The sequence below is a fragment of the Alligator mississippiensis genome, chromosome 7, assembly GCF_030867095.1.
Source record: "Alligator mississippiensis isolate rAllMis1 chromosome 7, rAllMis1, whole genome shotgun sequence".
In the NCBI taxonomy this organism is placed as follows: Eukaryota; Metazoa; Chordata; order Crocodylia; family Alligatoridae; genus Alligator; species Alligator mississippiensis.
The window spans coordinates 7,296,862-7,315,287 of NC_081830.1; the positions used below are offsets into that span (position 1 = coordinate 7,296,862).

General features: G+C 57.2%; 2 protein-coding genes across 5 annotated transcripts; one reads left to right on the forward strand and one right to left on the reverse strand.

The window, feature by feature from the left end:
- Positions 1 to 4,764: 4,764 nt before the first annotated feature.
- Positions 4,765 to 9,537, forward strand: REM2 (RRAD and GEM like GTPase 2). Its single transcript, XM_019494479.2, has 4 exons — positions 4,765 to 5,172; positions 5,786 to 5,859; positions 6,656 to 6,863; positions 7,372 to 9,537. The coding sequence occupies exons 1-4, from the start codon at positions 4,935 to 4,937 to the stop codon at positions 7,629 to 7,631; spliced, it is 780 nt and encodes a 259-aa protein (XP_019350024.2). The 5' UTR covers positions 4,765 to 4,934; the 3' UTR covers positions 7,632 to 9,537.
- Positions 9,538 to 10,067: 530 nt separating this feature from the next.
- Positions 10,068 to 17,767, reverse strand: RBM23 (RNA binding motif protein 23). Of its 4 annotated transcripts, XM_006261176.4 has the most exons (17): positions 17,661 to 17,759; positions 16,087 to 16,150; positions 15,746 to 15,869; positions 15,567 to 15,647; positions 15,142 to 15,189; positions 14,986 to 15,041; positions 14,597 to 14,647; positions 14,180 to 14,341; positions 13,852 to 13,905; positions 13,616 to 13,733; positions 13,028 to 13,180; positions 12,566 to 12,703; positions 12,286 to 12,351; positions 11,333 to 11,528; positions 11,051 to 11,149; positions 10,615 to 10,699; positions 10,068 to 10,421 (listed from the first exon to the last, which is right to left on the reverse strand). In XM_006261176.4, the coding sequence occupies exons 3-17, from the start codon at positions 15,779 to 15,781 to the stop codon at positions 10,418 to 10,420; spliced, it is 1,347 nt and encodes a 448-aa protein (XP_006261238.1). In that variant the 5' UTR covers positions 15,782 to 15,869; positions 16,087 to 16,150; positions 17,661 to 17,759; the 3' UTR covers positions 10,068 to 10,417. The 4 variants fall into 4 exon arrangements, with proteins under 4 accessions (XP_006261238.1, XP_014462835.1, XP_014462833.1 ...); XM_014607349.3 differs by lacking the exon at positions 16,087 to 16,150 and having other exon boundaries at positions 14,986 to 15,038; positions 17,661 to 17,767; XM_014607347.3 differs by lacking the exon at positions 16,087 to 16,150 and having other exon boundaries at positions 17,661 to 17,767.
- Positions 17,768 to 18,426: the final 659 nt, after the last annotated feature.

The window sequence follows — 18,426 nt, forward strand, 5'->3', positions numbered from 1 at the left end:
TCCTACTCTCTGCTTTCTGTCTGCACATCTCCCCTATCCATCCCTCCCTGCATCCCACCCCCCAGCTCTCTACCTTCTGCCAACCTATTGCTTGCACTCTCCTTTCCTTCACCCACCATCCATCCATCCATCCATCCACCCATCCATCCAGCTGTCTGCATATTCTGTCTCTATCTATCTATCTATCTATCTATCTATCTATCTATCTATCTATCTATCTATCCTCATACACTTCCTCTCTCTATCCATTCTCAGATCAGCCCATTTCTCGCTCTCATTTCTTTCATCCATCCTCCACCCCCATACACCATCTATTGGTCCCGCTGTCTATCCACACATTCCTCCTCTGTCCATCCCACACCCCTTGAGTTCCCCATCCGCAGATAAACCATCTTGCTGTCTTCTTTCTTTCTTCATCCATCTGTCTGTCCATCCATCCATCCACACCATCTTGTCTAGCTCTGTCTGCACATGCCCACCACTGGATGCCATGATGTCCAACCACAGATCCCAACTGTCCAGCCATCTCCACACCCTCTATCTACCCAGCCATCCATCCTTCCCTTCCTATCCTAGGACTCCTCCATGAATGGATTGATCTCCGCCTCCCATTTTCAGATAGAAAACATGAGGAAGAGAAATGGGCTTTCTTCCCTCCTTCCATCCCTGTCTCCCCATCCACCCCCTGTATCCATCCATCCGGCTCTGGGGTGCATGCGCTGTCACTGCACACACCATCCCTCTATCTGCATATTCTTCCTCCATTCATCTTGTACCTCCTCTCCCCCAGCTCTCTATCTATGCCCAGAGCCCATCACTTTCTCATTTCTTTCTTTCTCCACCCGTCCGTCCAGCTGCTGGAAACTCCCACCATCTCTCTATTGCAGTCTCTAGCCACAGTCCCCATCCATCCGGCCATCCTCACACTATCTATGCAGCTATCTATCCCCATATCCCTCCATCCATTCCCTCTTGCACAAGAAGGGTCCAAGAGAGGAGTTGAAGAATTGGAGGCCCATTACCCTCCTGAATTTTTACTATAAATTGCTGGCCAAAGTCTTGGCCAAGTGATTTAAATCTGTCCTAGGTGCCATCATCAATGAGGACCAGTTGTGTGTAGAACCAGCATGACAGATCCACAGGGCCCTGCTACAACTGAGAGATGTGTTCCAGCTGGAACAAGACAGCGGACAGAAGATGGGGGTGTTGAGCCTGGACCTGGAAAAAGCCTACGACAGACTGTCACACCGGTTTCTCTTCGAGACCCTGCAGCGGATGGGTGTCCCTCTGACTTTCACCAGACAGATAAGGACGCTGTACATGGACATAAGCAGCGAGGTGCTGGTAAACGATTTCTTGAGTGAGCAGCTCATGATAGAGTCGGGGGTCCGCCAGGGCTGCCCACTTTCCCCAGTCTTCTTCATCTGCACCATCAAACCCCTGGCTCAGCACATCAGGCAGGACCCCGGGATGCACAGAGTCCAGATCCCTGGAGGAAGTAAGGAACAAGCCAAGCCTGTATGAACAGCTTGAACATCTTGTATAGGAATAAGTGTGCAGTAGAAAGAGTCCTGTGGCACAAACACATTTATGAAGTGGCAGCAGGGCAAAGCTCAATGTGAGCAAAAGCACCTGCCTGACCCTGGGCGAGCTCAGGGACCTGGAGTCTCTGGGGGGGTCTCAGTTCCCCGCAAAGGGGTCAAGATCCTTGGGGTAGAGTTTACCCAGAGCTGAGTGGAAGGAGGGTCTGGGAGAAGGAGGCCAAGGTGAAGCAAAGGTTGAGTATGTGGCACAGGCATCACTTCTCCATGGGTGGGTGCATGGCAGTCATAAAGGCAGCATTGCTTCTATACACTGTACTGGTCTCCCCCCAGTGTATCATCCACAGAAGCCAGAGAGCTGTTGAGCATCATCTTCTGGGGATCCTGAATGGAGAAGGTGGCAAGGAAGACCCTGTACAAAAAGAAACAGGATGGGGGCAGGGGGAAGCCAGACATCCACCTTTGCCTGTGGGCATAGTACATGAGTCAGATTTGCAAGCTGGTGACCAGGGCAGAGGCCAAAACAGCCTGTCTAGTAAAGTTTTTTTTGCAGGTCACCTCCTCAGATAGTGCAGGCTGTACACACCAACCAATGGGAGACCGCGGACCATGGAGCAGCCCTGGCTCTACAGGGTCCTGATTGAGTTCCAGAGCAAGTATGGGCTACAGAAGGAAAGCCCAGTGACTATGTCCGACCACAAAAAGATACAGAAGGCAGTCAGGGACAGAGATAGACTATCAACCATGGAGACGCTCCCCAATGAGGACTGCCAAGCCATCTGGAACCGGATTTTCCACAAGGACCTCCACAAGGACCACGGAGACCTGAGTTGGTTGCTAGTGCACTGAGTACTCCCAGTGAGGGTGTGGAAGTACAGGGAGGGATGAGGGAGTCAACCCAATTGCCTCAGGGAAACCTGCCAAGAAGGAACAGAGACCGTTGACTACCTCCTATGGCACTGCCCATATGTCGAGGGCGTGTGGAGAAAGGTAAGCCGGCTCCTTGAAGGAGTGACAGGAGTCGGGTTGATGACAAGGAAGGCAGTGCTGTACAGACACCTGGCTGAGCAGAAGGGGTCTCAGACAACGCGCTTCAACCAGCTTGTGTCCTGTGTCAGAAGTGCCCCGTGGCAATGCAGGAACCTCCTGTTGTACCGGCACGCCACGCTCGAGGAGCCAGACAGTGTTGGACTGTGTCTGAGTGATCTCTAGTCCTACCGCCGGAAGTCGGCGAGTGAGGACGGAGAAGACGCAGCCAACTCTACCTGGAAAAGCAACGCCTGGCACAGGTTGTTCAAAACCCCTGTGGGAGTGGAAATGGACAGGGAGAACAAAGGACAGAGATGCAACTGGACCCGGAGCCAGGGAGAAGGACTACAACAGGCTCAGCAGCAGCGGAAGTGACAGCAACCCCAACAAGGACAGTGAATGAACTGTCCTAACCCCTAACCGGGGCTTGGACTGAGGCACTGTGTTTGGGTTAGGGGAGGGTAGAGGGTGGGGGCGCAGGGGCATGGGTGCATTTATTGTAACGGGAATGCAGGCTTCTTAATGCAGTTTCAGATGTGTAATGGAAAGTTTATAATAGAAGATGTGTGTGTAAATAAATAAATCCATTCCCAGAGCAGCCTATCTCTCTCATACACATCTTTCATCCCTTCCTTCTTCTCATTGTTCAGTCACACCTTCCCTGTCCATCTATTCATCCCTACCACACTATTTATCCACCTGTCTCTCTATGCCTATGTGCCTGTCTGTCCCCACATCTCTATCTGTTCCCACATCCCACTCTCTCGCCATCCGGTCTTGACCAGTCCGTCTGTCTCACATTTTCTTTCACTCGTCCCTAAACGCTCTCTCCATCTATGTCTCCCTCATCCACCCAATTGTCCCCCCACTTTATCCATCCCTCTCTCCCCACTTGCCCCCACTCTCTGTCTCTCTCTTTCCATCCATTCTTAAGCAGCTCGCTCCTCTCTTGCTTTCTCTCACATTTTTTTTCATCCCATCCCTTCATCCCGCTGCCTGGACACATCTTCTCTGTCCATCCATCCCCCATGCCCACTATTTATCCCTCTCTCTCTCTCTTGCTCTTTCTCATGGTGGTCAGACTGTCTGTCTGTCTGTCTATCCATCCATCCGTCTATTCCTTGCCTGCCCCCCCCCATTCCCAGACACCTCATCTCTCTCTATTTCTTTGTCTGTTTTGGGGGTCATGGCTGTAGCCAGGTGGTCTCTCTCTCTCCCATATGACCTATCTCTGTATCAATCCATCCATCCCCATATTATCCCTGTCTGTCTCTCTGTCTTTCTATCTGTACATTCATCCATCCCCAAAGCACCCCTCTATTGTCTATCTATACATCTATCCATCCTCTCCCAAATTATCTATTTATCTATCTATCTATCCCCACAGCCCCATTCCCTCCCTTCTCCCTCCATTCCCAGCCAGCCCCTCTCTCTCTCCCTCTCATTTTCTCCCATCCCTCCCTCCATCCTCACATCTTCCCTCCATCCCACTGCATCCAGCCGCCCCCGTGTGTCTGCGCTACCAGGGGTTGGGGAGGGGGGGAACCCCCCGCACCCCATCGTGACCTCATGGGGGTGTGGCCTCTCCCCCCCCCCAAAGTGTGTGTGTTGGGGGGGATTTAAAGGGCGAGGCTTCGGGCTGCGGGGAGGCAGAGCCGGAGCCGGCACGCAGGAGGCAGGAGCCGGAGGACACACTGGGGGGTCCTTACCCCGCACCAGCAGGTGTGGGGGCTGATGGGGGGGTAGGGGGCATCTGAGAGGAGAGGAGAAGATGAGGAAAGGGGGGCTGATGGTGGTAGGTGCAGGGCAGTGGGGCAGGGGTCCCAGGGAATGTGGGGGGCGGGGCTGATAGGAGGTGGGGAAGATCTTGGGAGGAGGGGGGAGATGAGGGGAGGAGGTGAGGGGGAGGGAGGCTGATGAGGGGCAGGGCAGTGGGGCGGGGGTGCAGAGAGGGGGGCCGATAGGGTGAGGGAAGGGCTCAGGGTGCATAGGCTGGAGTGAGAGGTCATGGGTCAAGGGATGGGGGCAGAGTTTGGGGGCGCTGGGGTCCTGGCTCTCAGCCCCTGCCCCCATCTATGCCATGGAGCTGGTGAAGGTGTAGGGGGGTGAGGCCAGGTTTTTGGGGGGAATGAAGTTGGGGGGCTGGAGGGTGGGTCCATGGGGGGGGGGGGGCATAGTGCCTCAGGTCCCTGCTCTCAGCCCCTGCCCTGGCCTGATGATGATGGGGAGTATGCAGGGGGCCGGGGTGGGGCTGAACTGTGGCGATGATGGGGGGGCAGTGGGGCAGGGCTAGGAGATTGTGGGTGTCTTCAGGGCTTGCGGGGTGGTGTCTGACCCCAACCCCCTCCCCCCTGCCCCCAGGCAATGGCGCTGACACGGGGCCCGGGGGCGCAGGGGCGCCGGGGGAGCCTTCCACTGCCCCCCAAGCCCCAGCTGCGGCGCGAGGCAGCAGTGGAGGAGCCGGACACAGGCCCGGGACCTGGGGGCCGTGGGGGCCCCTACCGCCTGGTACTGCTGGGGGAGCGTGGCGTGGGCAAGACAGCGCTCGCCACGGCCTTTGCAGGGACCCCACCTGGGCCCCCCGCTGATGACGAGCCCCATGGTGAGTGACAGCCCTTGCCTCCCCCCCCGGCCTGGGGAACAGGGGGCAATTATGGGGGGAATTGTTGGGTGGGCAGTTTTAGTGGGGGCACTTCCCCATCTTGTTCTATTTTAGGGGCTATTGGGAGGGTATTTTGGGTGGTTTATTGTTGGGGAGGCTTTGAGGAGGACTGCTTTTGAGGGCAACTGTTGTGAGGTTGTGGGGAGAGCAATTAAGTGGGGGTAATTGAGGGGCATTTGGGGGAGTAATTGTGGGGGGACACTTTTAGGGGGGCAAATAAGGGGTGGTGATTGTAGGGGCTGCTGTCTCCTCTTAACGGGCCAGTGCTTTCCTCATTGAGGGGGACATGGGGGCAATGGTTGGGGGGGGTTGATGTGGTGGGTGGTCTGGGGGTACGGCATGGCTGCCTGATGGGGTTGGGGGTGCAAATGCAGCGGGGTGGGGGGCTTTTTCCCTATGGGTTTTGGGCACGGGATTAGTTAGGACCACATTTGGAAGACTCTGGGGGGGGGGGCGCTCCTTGGGCCCCATGATATTGGGTGAGTCCCATCTGCTGCCCCAGGACATATGGGGGGATTCGGCACCACCCTAATGCTCCTCTTGCCCCCACCAGAGGACTCCTATGAGCGGCGCCTCTCAGTGGACGACGAGGAAGTGACCCTCATCGTCTATGACATTGGGGACCAGGTGGGTGGGGATAATGAATGCAAAACAGATATGAGTAGACAGGGTCAGTGTTGGTGCAAGCAGGGAACCCATGGGGCAGCATGGAGGACATGGCATGCAGATTAATGCAAATGAAGGGGTGGGGTATGAAAATTAGCACCACAGATAATAATTAACAGGTTAACTGTTGTGGGGTGAGGGGGAGATGTTTCCTGGCCCCAGTGGGGTTAATCGCATGCAACTTTATGGAAACAGTTGCATGTTTATGCCACCCTGCTGGGGAACAGATTTCTTTTTTTTGGGGGGGGGCAAAAAAAAAATAAAAAGGGGAGTGGGTGATGGGGGGGATGTATTAAAGGCACAACCATACTATGCAAATGCACGCACACCTGCAGGCAACTTATGCAAAGGTAAGTTGTATCTGCAAGTGCTTGCAAAATGATGCAGATCTCGGGTGAAAAAAAAAATTGTGCAGGGGAGAACTGCTGAGTGAATAATGTATGCAAATGCCTGCTGCAGAGGCGGGGGAACTTATGCAAATGCACGCACATGAACAAGAGGAGGCCAAGGTGCCTGACAACACTTGGTCTGGCAATGGAGGGGATTTTGGGGGTGGTAATGACATAGCACAGGGAACATCCCCATCCCCAAGTATGCAAGTATATTTGGGGGGAGGGGGAAGGGACTGTATGCAAATGAGCATCAGGAGGCCAAGGTGCAACACTTGGTCAGGCCACGCAGGATGAGGTTGGATCCAGGGCTGGGGCAGGGGAGGATTAATGTGCACCCTAATGTATGCAAATGTGTGCAAATACAGGGCGAGGCAGGCGGGTGGCTGCAGGAGTCCTGTGTGCGCACAGGTGATGCCTTCCTCCTTGTCTTCTCCGTGACCGACCGCGGCAGCTTCTCCCGCCTGGCACCTGCCCTACGCCGTCTCCGCGCAGACAGCCCCCGGCCCGACCCGCCCATCATCCTCGTGGCCAACAAGAGTGACCTGGCTCGTGCGCGCGAGGTCTCCCTTGAGGGTAAGCCAGGACCCCCACTCCCTGCCCCTCCCCCTCCTCCCTGCAGGGGCTAGTGGGGCAGGAAGTGCCCCTTTAAGAGAGACCAGGGATGTGCAGGAACTACACCCTTTAAGAGCAAGGTGGGGCAAACAGGGACCGGCCCTTTAAGAGCAGAGGCTGGCAGAGGGTGCAGATGGGTAAACAGGAATTGATCCTTCCAGAGAGGAAGCAGGGGAAGTGCAGGAACTGCCCCTTTAAGAGTGGAGGCAAGCCCTACAAGCCCCTCCCCCTCCCCCCCATACTGCCACACATGCTCCCATCACTCCCTTTTACTTCTGCCCTGTCAAACCCACCCGGCCACCCCTACGACTCCCCCCCCCCCCACACACACATTTCCTGAGGCCCGTTAAGTCTGCATCTACTAGTACTTCCCCTTTAAGAGAGTCTTAAAGGCACAGGTGATTTTTTTTCCTGGACGAGTTAGCAGGGGGCACTGACAGGGTTTTTGCTGCTCCCCCGTCCCCCACAGAGGGCCGGAGCATGGCAGTGATGCTGAGCTGCAAGCACATCGAGACCTCAGCCGCGCTGCAGCACAACACACAGGAGCTCTTTGAGGGTGCCGTGCGCCAGATCCGCCTTCGCCGTGGCCATCTGGGGGGTGATGCTGCCGGCGGGCGCCGCGAGAGCCTCACCGAAAAGGCCAAGCGCTTCCTGTCCAGCCTAGTGCCTCGCAACGGGCGCTTCTTCAAGCAGCGCTCCAAGTCCTGCAATGACCTCTCTGTGCTGTGATGCTGGCCCTTTAAGGGCAAGCCAGCAGTTGCAGTCCCCTTTGAGAGGAGTGGGTGGATGGAAGCCACTCCTTTAAGAGAGGTGGATGGGCAGAAGCCACACCTCTGGAATGCTACCCACTGCCACTCTCTCAGGAGAGGAGTGGTGTGGGGGAAGGCACTGTCCCTTTAAGAGGTGGTCTTGCCCCAAAGCCCCTTTTGCCTCCACACCCCACCCTCCCCCTGGGCACCTGCCAGCTACTACTCGATTGTTCTCCTCCAGCGTTCTGTTTCACCTTCAACAGATCTTAACCACACCGTGGCTGCTGGATGTTAAAGACAGTAGGGCCTGCTCTGTTCAGTGTCTGCCATACCCAAGCACTTCACCTTTAAGATGTTAAAGGCACCTGGTCAATCTGGTTTGCCAGGTAATCACAGCCTTGCATTAATCTTGGACCCTTCTTTTTTGTCCTCCAGTCCTCTGCTTCTCCTCTTGGAGACTTAAGGGGGCTGTGACAGTTGGACACTCATGAAAGTCTGGGTTCATGTAACTTACCTTTAAGGGGGTCTTAAATGAACCATGGCACTTAAGAAGCCAGCGCACTGGATTTAGATGTGGCCTCTGTAGGTATGCGCTGCCCCCTTAAGGGGTCCTAAAGGCATTGCATCAGACACACTGGAAGGCCTTTTTTTGTCCTGGGTGTGTTTATTTTTAAGCTACCGTTTCACTTTTATGAGAAAGTTAAAGGAAAGCTCCAAGTTACCTACTCTTTTTCACTTTTGTATCCTTCCCCTTTAAGAGATTGCTGCTGTTTTTGTGCTGGATTAATATCCTCCTGCCTTTTTAAAGGGTTCCTTACTTTATTTTTTGTACCCCTCATCTTTAAGAGGGTTTTAAAGACACAGGGCCTATTTCATATGGGTGTTTGCAACCCCTCACCTCTGAGGGCTTTTGCACAGGACACTTACAGCCAGCTCTATGCCCCGCAACTTTAAGAGGATTTATTCTTGTCCTCTGCACTCAGACTCCCTTTTAAGGGGGCATTTAAAGGCACCGACTTCAGAATGTTTTTTGGGACACTGAAAGCTGTTTTAAACATTAGTTCTAACTCTTTACCTTGGACACTTGTGCATTTCTCCTTTAAGAGTCTTAAAGTCACTAACTTTGGTCTCCTTTATGAGGAAATTGATTACTTTTTAGCACCCGCCAGGTATGTGCGACTTCCCTTTAAAGAACCCTTTAAGGCCATCATCTTGATCCACCCTTAAGTGCCACTTTCCAATAAAGGGAGAATGGTAGATTTGTTGTTTGTGGCCCCCCACTTTAAGGCCATTCTTTAAGGCACACGGATGGGAGGAGATGGCCGTGGATGACTTCCCGCTGGACTGTTTGTCTGTTAAACTTGTGACTCTCCTTTCCGAGAGACTCTTAAAAGCACCAAACCAGGATCACCTCCTTTGACTACTTCTGCATCATCTGTCCTGGAAAACAGACCTGCCCTGCAGGAGCTCTTAAAGTCACAGACTCAAGGACGGACAGCTGTGGAAGGACAAAAAGACTTTCTGCTAATTTTGGAACTAGCTGCCTGCTGTTTTGAACATCACCTTTTAAGAGAGTCCTAAAAGGTGTGGACCTGGGAGTTTTCCTCCACAACCTGAGCAGCTCTATGCCATGCTCTTTTAAGGGACAACTCCATGGGATACCCCAGCCTTCACTCAACTCCCCTTTAGAGACTCTTAAAGTCACAGGCGCTTTTTTTCTACACGGTTCTCTGCTTTAATGTCTAACAGGTGGTGGGAGCCAGGCCAGGGCTGGCTGGACATCCCCTCACCCCAGCACCTTGGTGGGGACTTCAGTGCCCCCCACAAGCTATTGCAGGACTGGCAGCCATAATGGCTTCCTGCTCTTAATAAAAAGCCATTTTCTACAGGAGTCCTGCCTTGCCTCTTTCTAGGGCTGGGGGGGGCATAGACTTGGGAAAAAAATCGAGAGCATCCTATCACCATAGAAACAGCCTTGGAGCTGTGGTTTCCATGGAAATGGGAAGCATATCAGGCTGCCATAGCAACAGAACTGGCTCCAAAAATGGGTGGGGGTGGGGGGCGGATGGGCCCTATGGGAGCCCCAGGTCAGTGGGGCAGGGATGACTCAGGCTGACGCATGAAGATGCTATTGGGGCTGGGGGGAACACATAAAGGATGTGTCATTACTGAGGGGCAGGAGTGAGGGGCATTGGCACAACTGGCAGGGTAGCGGGGGCCACAGGTTGGCAGTAAGGGGCCCCAGCAGGGCAGAAGGAGCCCAGGGGTATGGGACATCCCAGGTGCAACAAATAGAAACAAAGAAGCCTGGGGATACCATGATCCCTGCTCCCACAGCAGTGCCCCCCCCCCTCCCCCTCCCCCCGGTCTAGTCCAATTCATGCCCCTCCCCACACAGGAGACCCCGACACCCTGGTGGGTTTTTGTGACTTTTTTTTATTATTATTTGTTTCGATAAAGAAAAAAACAAAAATAAATGAAGAAAAGATCAAAAGAAGAAAACAATTTGTCGGCAGGGGGAGGGGCATGGGGGAGGGTGGCCAGGCTGGGGTCCATACCAGCCCCTCACAGGGGGGAGGTGGGGGCAGGGCTAGGGTAGGCCCTGCCCCCTGAGGGGCAGGGCTATGATGGGCCCTGCCCCTGCCCCCCCTTAACCCCCCCCCTGCTGGCCATACCCTTAAATTCTGTCCCCTGGAGGGGAGTGGGGGAGGGCAGGACCCCGGACTGGAGAAGGGGCATCTGTCCATCTGCAGGGGAGGGGCAGCCTTACCTGAAATGGAAGAGAGGGGTTAGAGGAGAGAGCCTGTCTGCACCCACTGCCCTGGACCCTCCCCATCCCACCGCCCCTAACTCTGCTCCCACACACCCCGACCCCACATAATGGGGTCCCACCCACCACTGCCTTGGCCTTGCCCCTTCCCCCATAGTCACTAGGCTCCGCCCTAGCCCCAACCCTCACTCACATGGTCTGGGGGGTGAAGAGCCCCGAGAGCTGGAAGCACTGGGAGGCCAGCGTCTGCGAGGCCAGGTTCAGTGCTGGGCTCAGGGCTGGAGCAGAGAAGGGAGTAGTCAGACGGTCCCGCAGGGACTCCTTGTACCCTGTCACCACCCCCCAGGGCCCCCACAGCCTATACATGGCCCTTCCCCATACCCACAAGACCCCCCAGAGCACCTATACAAAGTGCCACAACCCCCTCTCCACTCCCAATGGTCCCCCAGAGCCCCCTGCCCAACCCCACAGGGGACCCCTGCATCCCCCTCCCCAGAGCCCCTACATGAAACCCTCACCAAAGCACCCATGGAACCCCCTCCCCCACCACTGCCTTGACACCCCAGAGCTGCCCCTCTCCCCCCCCCCCCCCCCAACAAGGGAACTGACTGCACTCCCCTCCCCAGTACCTGTGAGAGCAGCGGGGTTCAAGGCCCCCAGGGGGATGGCGCCATTGAGCTGCAGGGCAGCCTGGGCCGCAGCTGTGCCAGGCAGCTGGAGCCCGGAGCCTGCAGTGTTGGGGGAAGGAGAAAGAAACATCACGGACCCTCTCAGCCTACCATCCAGCTGGGGAGCTGGGACTGGCCTAACATGCTCCACCTCCAGATGCTATTGGGAGGAGCAGTCTTGCAGCAAGGCAGCACTAATACTGCAAGTCCCACCCCTGCATGCTGGGGGTGACCAGGACTCACCCTCAGCGAGCTTGGCCATGAGCTGTAGGCGGCCAGAGGCACCAGCCGGATCAGGCTCATCGGCGCCATCGGGGAAGGCGACGTCAGTGGTGCCGTCCAGCCGCTCTGTTACCTGCCCCACGCGCATCGGGCGTCCAGCCAACTCGAAGCCATGCAGCTGCTCCAGCGCCCGGCGTGCGCACTCTGCCTCTGCAAACTGGGGGGCGGGGGGGGGGGCCAGGGAGGAGGGGTTAGTGGTGATCAGCAGGGCTGCAGGGACCTGTGGCTGGGAAGGGGGGGGGCCCCACTGGCTCCCCTAAATTGGGTGTTGGTATGGCTGGAACCAGAACCATGCAAGGAACCCGCAGGCACTCAGCCCATGGGCACCCCTGGCCCAGACAGAGCTTGGGTGGGAAGGCAGAGACCCATGGGCACCCCCTGGCCCACAAATGGGGAAGTGGTAGAGCTTAGTCTGTATGGGGGCTGTCCAAGAAAGGGGTGAAGGAGCTGTAAGGACCCCACTGGTTCTTGGCCTGGGGTATAAGGGCTTAGTGGGGCTGGGCCAGAAGAGGAAGGGGCCTGTGGGGCCCCAGGTTGGGGAGGGGTGAACCCCCAGTTACCCACTGACCCCCAAGTAGGATGTTGGTGGAGCTGAAGCCACATGGGGGCTTGTTTCATGGCATGAGTGCAGAAGTGTGACATCACAGGCACCCCATGCCTGTCCCTAGATGGCAGAGCACAGGGGAACCCTGTGAGCACTTTACTTGGGGTCTGGTGTGTTGGGAATTCTAGGGCAGGCCACAGGACCTTGGCCTACAGATGGGCACTCGTGGTTCCACATGGGTTGTGGGGGCTGAGCATCTGAGGGGGCAGGGAGGGATGTAGGGACCCCACAGCTGCTTTGCCCAACACCCAGGGTGTTGCCAGTACTTGGGGGTGCCATGGTGGGGGAGGCCCTCAGGCACCTCATTTACCGTAATGAAACCGTAGCCCTTGGACTGGCCAGTGTCTGGGTCCCGCATCAGCACAATGCTGTCAATCTGGGGAGAGAAAAAACCACCTGGGTCACACCAAGGCTAAGAGCTGCACATACCCCCAGTGTCAAAAAGGCTTGGAACCCTGACCAGAGGACACCCCCCCCCCACCAGCCCAGCCTGTGAATGGTGATGATCCAGGTTGGTCCTGCACCCGAGGGATGAAGCCCCTTCCTAGCCCTCCCCACCCAAGGTCAGGCCTTGCCCCACCCTCACCCACCTTGCCAAAGGGCTCAAAGATGCCCCGCAGCATCTCCTTGGTGATATTGCAGTGCAGGGCGCCCACGTAGAGGCGCATCGGTCCCCCACTGCCTTTCTGCAGGTTATTGGCCATGGCCGCCAGCCGGTTCTTCTCCGCCTGTCGTGTTGAACGGGGCAAGAGCTTCATCAATAGCCCTCAGTGCCCCCCAGCTCCAAGCACCCCAAGGCCCAGCCCTCCACAATCCCCAGCCCCTATCATTCCAAGCCCCCACAACCCCACTGCTCCCCCTGCCCCACAGATCCAAGAACTGGGGATATGGAGGCTCCCTTGAAAGGGGACCAATCAGCTGGGAGCCCCAGGGCTGCCCCACAAAGCCCCTTGTCCCGTCTCCTCTCTGGATAGAATCGAACTGTGGATCAAGCCTTGCCCGAGTCATTCCCTCTCTCCTACCCCAATGCCCCCTGGCAGGTCAGGGCTCACCTGGGAGGCCTGGACAATGATGGGCACCCCCAGTAGGCGTTGTCCCGTGAGCCCGATGGCCAGCGGCACAGCCTGGATGTCACAGAACTCCACATAGGCGATGCCCTTGGAGCGGCGTGAGTTGCGGTCCGAGATGATGCGCACATCCCGCACCTGCAGAGAAAGGAGAAGGTATGTGAGGAGGGGGCATGGCCAGCATGGAGGGGGGAGAGTCAGCACCTGCCTCCCCAAGACTAGGGTTCCAGAAGGCAGAACCTGGACCAAAGCAGCCCCTATTGCAGGGGTGGGAGAGAGCCTAAAATCCCAATATCTTGGTGACTGGGGGCAGGGCCTGCTGCCCACAACAAAGATGTTCCTCAAGCCCAGAAAGCCAGAGGTGGACTCATGCTGCATAGGGTAGAGCCCTGGACAAAAAGCCACCATAGAAGCAATAAGGGTGAGGCCTGGGGAAAGGAAGCAAAGCCAGGCAAGGAATTCAAAGTGGGCCCTGGGACAGTGGCACCCACCCCGCCTGGGGAACTAAGCAAGGCTAATCGGGGGGGGGAGCAGCGAGGTTGGTGCCATCCTGGAGGCAGAGCCTGTGCTTACCTTGCCAACAGCAGAAAAGAAGTCCTCAAGGTCACGGGGGCGGATGCGAGCAGCCAGCTGCATGCAGAAGACTGTGCGGGCATCCCGCTCCTCAGGGCTCAGACTGCCCAGCGGCTCCCTGTGGGGGATGAAGTGGGTGTAACACACCAGGGAAACTCATCCTCCGCCCCCACCTCCTAAATCCACTACCCACCTCCCAAGCTCCTAACCACTCTTAGCTTCCCCCTTCTACTCACCGCACAGGGCTCTTCTCTCGGTACAGGGGACTCTTGCTGTGGCCAAAGCGACGCCTGAGGACAGACACAATGGGTCAGGGCCAAGGGAGGGCTGGATGATATCCAAGCAGCACAGAGTGGGCAGGGCGACGGGGGAAGGGTCACAGAAGGCACTGGGGGGGGTGGGCAAATCACACAGCAGCAGGCAATGGGTGGAGACCTACAGTCAGGACACCCACCGCACCAAGCATCCATGATAGGGGAAGCCAAACCAGCCCAGGGAATAGGCCTTGCAAGTGGGTGGGGACTGAAGAGGGTGAAGCTTCTCCAGGGGGCAGGGCAAACTCACCCCGAAGGTGGAGGGCTGCGGTAGCGGGAACGCTCCTCACGCCGGCGCTCACGGCTTCGAGACCGGCTGCCCCCCCGCCGGCGCTCCCGGCTCCGGCTCCTGTGGCGGCTCCGGCGCTCCCGGCTCCGACTGCGGCGCCGCCGTTCCCTGTCTCGGTCCCGGCTCCGGTTGGGTGGGGGCGAGGGAGGGTGTCAGAGACCTGCTGAGTACCCCGACCCAACCTCCAATTCCAGCCAATCCCGGTCCCTGCTAAACACCCACCCTAGCCAATTTCAAGCCTCCTGCTCTACCTGAGCACCCAACCCTGGCCAGTCAAAACCCACCCCAGCCAATCCTAGCTTTCTGTCCTGCCCTAATCCCCCAAACTCTAGCCAATTCCAGCTGCTTACTGAACCATAGCCAATCCCAGCCCCCTACCTGTGTCTGTGGTCACGGCTGCGGCTGCGGCTCCGACTCTTCTTCTTCTTGCTGGGGTAAAGCAGGAGAAAAAAAGCATCAGGAGGAGGGAGGGTGTCAGAGACCTGCTGAGTACCCCAACCCAACCTCCAATTCCAGCCAGTCCCAGTCCCTGCTAACACCCACCCCAGCCAATTTCAAGCCTCCTGCTCTGCTTGAGCACTCAACCCTGGCCAATCAAAACCCACCCCGCCAATCCTAGCCTGCTGTCCTGCCCTAACCCCCCAAACTCCAGCCAATTCCAGCCACATACTGAACCACAACCACAGTCAATCCCAGCCCCCTACCTGTGTCCCCCACCTCCCCCAATCATGCCTCCTTCCAGGCTGCCTCCTGTCCCCACCCAGTACCTGCTGCTGGAGCTCTCTTTCTTGGCCTCCTTGCTTGGCTCCTCCGGAGGCTGCTGCTGCCCAAGGAAGGGAAGACAGCAGAGACAAATGAGTCCTGAACCCCCCCACCCCCAGTGTCTCCCCCTCACACAAGTGCCCCCCCTCCCCAAAAGTTACCTGAGCTGCCGGGGGTTCAGCTGGTGCCTTTGAGGGTCCCGGCTGGGCCTGGGGGAAACAGGGACAGGGGAGTGGAAGGATTACCAGCAGCAGCAGATGCCGCACCCCAAAACTCTGATGCACAAATTCTTCCAGGGAAGATTACACTGATCTACTGAACCGTTAAAAATTGCCAAACCCACAACCCGGGCTGCAAAAGACCTCAAACATCCACAAACAGCACCGAAAATGACCCAAAATTCCCCAAATCCCACCCTAAAGGGAGTCCAATCACAAGCTCACTGTGCTCTGTCAGCTGAGACCATCCCAGAGGTCCAGCTGATTCTACAAGCATCTCCTGCCTTGGAGCCCAAACCCCATCTTCCTTTCCTTAGCTCGTTAGCTAACGTCCCTCATTAACCAGCAGTTCCCCTGCAAAGCCTCACCTCCTCTTTCTTGTAGGGAGCCTCCAGCATTGCCTCAATGACAATGTCAAAGTCATCTGATGACATGGCATCCACCTGGGCCTGCAAGGGGGAGACAGGATTAGTTGAGAACCCTGACCATAGTCCCAGCTCGGCCAACCCTGTCCCCACAAGCTCGGCAGAGAGAGGAATGCACTCACTGGGTCCTGCAGTGGGTTTGAGCCCCCCGGCTCCATGCTGGCCCAGCTGGGGGCGCCCCCAGAAGGGCGGGCGCTGGGTGCAAGCGGATTCCTGGCACCGACTTAACTGGGTTCCAAGTGTTTCCTGGCAGGGGAGAGAAATAGGAGAGTATGAGGCCATGGTTCTAGAGCATAGACCATGCTGTGCTCTAGAACCAGGCTGGTTCCCAGGTTCTCCCTGCAGCCGCTGTGATTCTGGGCATCCAACCAGGCTTCCGCAGGCACTGGAGACTCGAGAATCCCCCTCCTGGCCACCCTCCAACTCCAGAAAGCTCAGGTCCCTCCAAATCAAAAGCCCGTACCATCACCAGGTTGCAGACACGACCCTCTAATGTCTCCACCTCATGGCATGTACCGGACTAAGATCTAAAACAGTAACTCATTCTAGAGCCTTCGCTCCCAAAGCAGTTGCAAAAAATGATCAAGAACAAGCACCCATCCTCAGTCCAGCCCTGGCCCCAAGCTTCAGTCCCACTCTGCTCTAGATGCTTAAAGATCTGCCTCTCTTCCTGTTTGAAGTCTGTTCTAGAAAACACCTGCCTCAGACCTGTTCTAGAACAATACAACAACCTGCCCCATCATGGAGCAGCCCCACTTAGAAACTGTAATGCTTCTAGGTCACACAAGGCCTCCCTGATCTAGAACCCACCACGCTCCTGGGGCAACCCAGAACTTGGCTCCAGACTCTTGTTTGTGACCGCCGCAGACTGTGGAAGGCTCTGGTTTAGAAGCCAGATACAGCCTCAGTTTTGAATCAGCTATTCTCAGCCTTTTTTGTACCAAGACTCATTTATAAACATCAATGGCCAGTCATGGCCTAATGCCCCTCCCGACCTGCTGCCCCCCCCTCCCCCACATGTGGGGCAGGGGGCAAGTGTGTGGGGCAAAGGAGACCCCATGCAGCCCCTTGGCAAGCTGGAACTCTGCCACCTGGCAAGGGAAAAGCCACCGCTTCCCATATTTTTAAATACATTTTTAAAGTTTATTCACAACCCATATATCCTTGTGAATTCTTCCATATAGCACCCCTGCAGATACTGGCAGAGAGAGCACAGGGACAGTGGGAAGTACTGGGAAAACTAGGATCCCTCAAGGCAGGGGTATGATGACGGGCACTGATGAGGAGAAATGCTACCTGTTCATTCAGGTAGCTACTGATGGGCACCCAGTGACACTGGTTGCAACCCACAGGTTGAGAAACGCTGTTCTAGATCACACAAAGCCACCTTGCTCTAGAACCCAGGAACCCCCCCCCAGGATAATCTAGAACCACCCCTTGGCTTTAGACCCTCATTCTTGATCCACAGAGACCACCAGCCCCCTGCGCAGGGCTCCTTCTCTGGAACTAATTTAGAGCCTAATGGTTCTAGGTCACCCAAAGGATCCCAGCTCTAGAACCCACCTAACCAGAGCCCTCCTCCAGTTCTAGACTTTCATTCTGGGCCCATACAGAGGCCTGCCCTGACCAAGCACCATTGCTCTATCGAGAATCTAGAGCACCATAGGTTCTAGATCACTCAAAACCTGCCCAGTCCAGAACCCACCAGGCCCCCAGAACCCACAGACACCCCCAGGACCGAACCCCATTAGCCCCCACCCACCCTGGGCCTGTTCTAGACTCCCTCCAGGGCTGCTCTAGAACGCCCTGACCGGCCCCGCCCCCCCACGCCCATTGGCCAACTCAAGTCCCGCCCCCGGGGGCAGCCTCCCACTCGTCCCGCCCACTCCAAGCCCCGTCCACCCCCCCAACATTCTGTCTGGCCCCTGCCTCAAGCCCTGCGCGCCCCCCCTCAGTTGACGTCACCGCTCGGGCTCCGTGACGGCCCCCCCGCCGCTCTGACGTCACGGCTCGGGCCCGAGACGGGCCCGTGCTCACCCTCCCCCGCCGGCGGCGGCTCCGCGCGCGGCTCCGGGTCTCCCCGCGGCCGGACGCGGCGCTAAGATGGCGGCAGCCGCGGCTCCCTCCAGAACCTTCCCCCTCCCCCTCCCGGCGGGGCCCACTACGCACGCGCGGGTGGGGGGCGAAGTCGTGTGCTTATTGGCCCAGCCGGCGGAAAGGGGTGGAGCGTCCGCAAAGATGCGGCGCTGAATGGCGACGCGGGTGTAGGGGGAGGGGCTAGCCTTGCAGATCGGCGCTGGTTGGCGCAGAGGAAGGGAGGGCGGGATGTTTACCGCACAGCCGGCGCGGATTGGTGGAGCGCGCGGAAGAGGCGGGCTTTCGGCCCAGCCGCTGCACTGATTGGGCCGGAGCCAGGCCGCGGCGAAGCCGGTTTGCCGACATTCCAGGGAGGAGGCGGGCTCTTCCCGCAGGGGGACGACGCCCATTGGCCCACAACGCGGAACTGCGCGAGGCCTTGTTCACAACAGCGACCCCTATTGGGTGAAGAGAGATCGAGCGGCCGGCTCGCAGTCGCCGATTGGTGGATACTAACAGGGGCGGAGTAAGGCTGGCTAGGGACCCCTGGGATTGGTGGGAACGACCCACAGGCTCGGTGAGATTGGCTGAAACCCCGGAAGAGGCCAAACCCCCGTGGGCTGATTGGTCAAACGTGTTGCTATGGCCGGCGGGGGGTTCAAGGTTCAAACGGGGACCTCTGGCCCGGGCAAGCGGGGAGCGGTTACCATGACAACACCCGACCGGG

Bases quoted from the DNA above. Each gene is read 5' to 3' on its own strand.
- RBM23 (XM_014607347.3), bottom strand. From the start codon at position 15,781: ATGGAGCCGGGGGGCTCAAACCCACTGCAGGACCCA. The intron at 14,342-14,596 runs GTAGGGGGCTGG...ACCCAACCGGAG, and splicing joins AGCCGTGACCACAGACACAG to CCGGGACCGAGACAGGGAAC. The intron at 11,529-12,285 runs GTAAATGAGGTG...CCCGCCCCCCAG, and splicing joins AGGGCTACGGTTTCATTACG to TTTGCAGAGGCAGAGTGCGC.
- REM2 (XM_019494479.2), top strand. From the start codon at position 4,935: ATGGCGCTGACACGGGGCCCGGGGGCGCAGGGGCGCCGGGGGAGCCTT. The intron at 5,173-5,785 runs GTGAGTGACAGC...TGCCCCCACCAG, and splicing joins CGCTGATGACGAGCCCCATG to AGGACTCCTATGAGCGGCGC. The intron at 5,860-6,655 runs GTGGGTGGGGAT...GTGCAAATACAG, and splicing joins TCTATGACATTGGGGACCAG to GGCGAGGCAGGCGGGTGGCT.